The sequence below is a fragment of the Histoplasma capsulatum genome, genomic scaffold (assembly GCF_000149585.1).
Source record: "Histoplasma capsulatum NAm1 scaffold_3 genomic scaffold, whole genome shotgun sequence".
Taxonomy (NCBI): domain Eukaryota; kingdom Fungi; phylum Ascomycota; class Eurotiomycetes; order Onygenales; family Ajellomycetaceae; genus Histoplasma; species Histoplasma mississippiense.
Genome location: NW_001813980.1, coordinates 1,493,431 through 1,497,117, shown reverse-complemented (window position 1 = coordinate 1,497,117; position 3,687 = coordinate 1,493,431). Strand labels below are relative to the sequence as shown.

Genomic DNA, 3,687 nt, shown 5'->3' with positions numbered 1-3,687 from the left:
CTGAGCATCCGGCTGGTATCGATACTTGCATTGGCTCCTCTGAAATGTTGGGCCGTGCATCCTTGTATCCAAGCGCGGTATTCCTGTCCCCAGGCCCACGATTCTGTTGATTGGTGAGGGATGTCGGCAAACCTGACGCTGAGCTGTTTCCAGCTGAGGGGGGCGAGGGAATATCAGGGGCGCAGTGATCGTGTGATGATGAGACGGGGCCTCCTGCATGATCCAAGGGCGTGGGCGCCAGCGCATGTGCCTGTTATTCCGTACCTAATTCGTCGACGATTCTACGCCCCCATGACCAATCTGTGTTCATCCTCTTGGATAACGCCAGCTTGCCTCGCTCGTTTCCGGGTGTGTGCTCGATGGTGAACTTTCGATGATCCTTAAGCTCAGGCCTGATCAATGGCGTGGTCCGGAGGAACCCTGGCTCGATGTTGCATTCGTGTGTTGCATGGCGATCGATTACTATTTTGCGGGTGGTTCTCGGTGTTGAAGTGAGGAGGTGAGACGTTTTCCGAAAATGCTGGGGTGTATCCACGAGACCTTCGTAAACTTTGGGAGCTCTGCCGATGGAGGAGCTTTTCCAGTTGTTGCTCTATAAAAGCGCCGGATTTTCCCCTCTCAAAAAGCACCGATTGCAGAACGAGAATCAAGGCTTCCCCGAACCCAAAATCAGAGAGAAAAGCCATGGCCGCAGTCACCATGGACAAGATCCAATTCTATCAACCTCCAAATCCCATGAGTGCAACCAAGCCACGAAGCCCCAACCTGCCCGCCATCTTCACACCCCCCAAACCCCCAGCACGTAGACCCAATCCCACCGCCGACACTCTCACTTCCCTACTCTGTCCCTCACAGCAGCTCGGACATCCTTTGCCCCCTCGCCTATTCCCCTCTGTTACACCTCTCATCTCTTCTCGCCCTGCAGGCCAACGGTCCCAGCCACCCGAAACTCCAGAAAATGACTTTGACAGAATTTTGGATGAGATCTCGTCGGACGGTTCCTTTGTTTGTGTCTTTGTTTGCTTGCTCTTCCCCCTCCTTTCTTTGCCTCTCACTTTGGGTTTTTCTTCCATTTCCGTTCGTCTATTCTGTCTAGATCCGGAGAGAAGTATAAAAGCCTCCTCGGTTCTGGGTATCTATATGTATATTCTTAAAGCGTAATATATCATACGCCGCAAATCGACAAGATATTCGCATCTCAGCAGAAACCCCGTCGCTCTTCTCACCTGTGATAGAACAAGAGCAATCATTAATTCTATTTAGTATCAATTAGAGCTCAACTATCATCGCCTCAAACCTTTTTGGGCCTTGCGGCATTCCAACAATCTCATAAGTACACCTCGTATGACTTTCCAGAAAATCAATCTTTTCGTCAAAGATGCTATATTAAAAGACAAAACAAAGAGAATTCACGCTATCAATACGTAGAATCTTTACTAGTTTACAGCATCTGAGTTATCCTGTGCATGCTGAAGTGTTCCAATCATGTTCCGGGATAGAAGTTGTAAGGGGAGAAATATGCTCGTCACCACCTACAGGAGCAGAACAAGCCTAGAAAACGGAAGCGGGGACAGCAACAGGAGGACCCCTCGTAGAAGCGGCAAAGGGTACCAAATGAACGCCTGCGATCATAACGTTCTTGGAAGGAATGACTGAAATACAACGCTCCTGAGGATCTAGGGGGCAGATTTCATATCTTCCGATTGCTGACAGCACGACACTTGGTGCACGTAATTCTGGCTACGCAGCAAGGTTTGCTAAAGGCGGGCCGAGGGGGGATTCCTTTGGGGGTTTTCTAACCCAAATTTTCTTTTTCTCTTTTAGTTTTCCAATTCATGTGGTTTGTTTCTACGCTATTATGTTTTCCGGATTGTCTCTTGTAGCTTTCCACGAACTTTCTGTTAAGCTTGGCGCTACTCTCTGTCGCTCGCTATTTTATATGTTGATGCTAGAAGCTATGTTTCTGTTTGTTGTGATCCGAAAAGGCTGTGCATTTTTGGTCGCGAGCCAGTTTCTGTTCCTAGATTTCAGAATTATGTGCAATGATGTCATTGAGAAATTTTGTGTCTTGGCAGTGCGACCAGGAGCCAGCATGGATGAGACTCAGATTGAAGCGTGTCTGAACAAGGAAGTTTATGAGATAAGGAGAGTAGGTTGGACAGCGTGCTCGAGCAAGGAGCTCTCTTAGGCTAGGAATACCCTTCCACTTCATTACAGGTGTAGTGAAATTAGTGAAACAAAAATTAAAAAAACGTGGAGTACAGGCGCGAGAATTACAATGTCAAGAAAGGAAATTATTGATCACAAGTTCGACGAATCGGTCATTTCAAGTCTTGTATCCCAAAGACAGTCTCGATGTGTTGAAGCTCTTTGCTGAAACAAGTTGACATCACTTTCCTCTTTCTTGCAACGTTGGTGGACACATCGGAGAGAGGCCGCTGTATAGTGGCTAGTTCAAAATCAACCACCCTCACACGTTCGCAGGCCTGGTCCCATAGTATATTTCGCGGCTCCGCGTCGCCATGGAGAATCCCCCTCGAGTGAATGGCTTGGAGGGCACGGCATACCGTGGACCGTTTATTCGCGGGGCTAAGCGTTCCAGCTTTTTCGATCGATTCTCCCGCCCAACTCAGAAGTAAAATATGGGTGTGGATTTTTTCTTCATGGTAATAGGGGCGCTTTGGCTCCAATTTGACAACGCCAAGGCAGACCGGGATGCATTCGCCTTGGAGGTCTCGGAGCTGATTGTAGACCTTCCTTTCATGCTGGAGTTTATCTTTATCCTTGGATTCCACGGCCTTGGCGACCAAGGTGTACCCATGCGACGAAAGTCTCACTTTGAGCAGTGTGCCGCAACTTCCTGCCTTGTAGAGCGGACGACAGTCGGCATCCGGGCCACGGTCCCTAGCGAGCTGTTTCCGGATATGAGAACGGAAGTCTTCCACCTTCATGTGACCCTTCCGATGGTCCTGGTAATTGGGGCAGGAGGGATCAAATGGGCTGCCGTCCCTGAGCGCAAGAAGACATTGCTGAGAACAGTATGGGCGGTCCTTGATGGCCGGTGTGTGGATGACATTGGACATGCGCCTGGTATCGCTGGGTTTGCCGGGTGCCGGTACGCCTGTGGACCTTCCATCTGACCTAGTGGAACCTCCCCTTCTGGTTCGGCCACGGAGGCCGGAGTGCGGTGTAAGGGAAGGGGATGGGGGAGGAGACGGCGAGGGGGAGCTTGTCGGTCGAGGTTTGTTTTCAGAGGGCCGACATCCGGATCGCAGCGTCATCCTGAAGGGAGAAAGGTTGCGAGTGCGTCTGCCGCGGTACAATGGGGAGGCATGTTTCAGGCGAGCGGCAGGTGGAGTCTGGTCTAGGATGTCGGAATACTCCACGGGCCAGACATCAAGCCCATCAGCGGCATCGCTCCACTGCTGGGGAACTGGTGGCGAGGTCAATGCTCTGATGGTGAATGCCAGGACCTGCGCGACGGCTGTCCACTGGAGATCATCATCGTCGGTCCCCTTGACATCCCGATCCGGTATGCAAAGCGCACACTGAACTGAAGACGGATCGTCCGGGATGTACACAAAGATGAAGGCTTCTCCGGTGCAGACGTAGCCGTATCGTACGCGTTTGCGCACCATGTAGGAGAAGAGCTGGGTGATGACCGCGGCAACGAGTCTTCTACAGCAG

The 3,687-nt window shown here is 50.9% G+C and overlaps 2 protein-coding genes across 2 annotated transcripts in view; both read right to left on the bottom strand.

Moving 5' to 3' along the window:
* HCAG_03582 (predicted protein) overlaps window positions 1-776 on the bottom strand; it is a gene marked incomplete at both ends in the record, with an annotated part of 1,557 nt that extends 781 nt beyond the window's left edge. The window contains 3 exons of the mRNA XM_001541434.1: window positions 26-213; window positions 265-462; window positions 725-776. Of these exons, the coding sequence (XP_001541484.1) occupies window positions 26-213; window positions 265-462; window positions 725-776 (438 nt within the window). The remainder of the gene's footprint in view (window positions 1-25; window positions 214-264; window positions 463-724) is intronic.
* Window positions 777-2,321: 1,545 nt separating this feature from the next.
* HCAG_03581 (predicted protein) lies at window positions 2,322-3,638 on the bottom strand (the record flags this gene model as incomplete). Its single annotated transcript, XM_001541433.1, has 1 exon — window positions 2,322-3,638. One exon carries the CDS (start codon window positions 3,636-3,638, stop codon window positions 2,322-2,324), a length of 1,317 nt encoding a protein of 438 aa, XP_001541483.1.
* Between the last annotated feature and the right edge of the window lie 49 nt (window positions 3,639-3,687).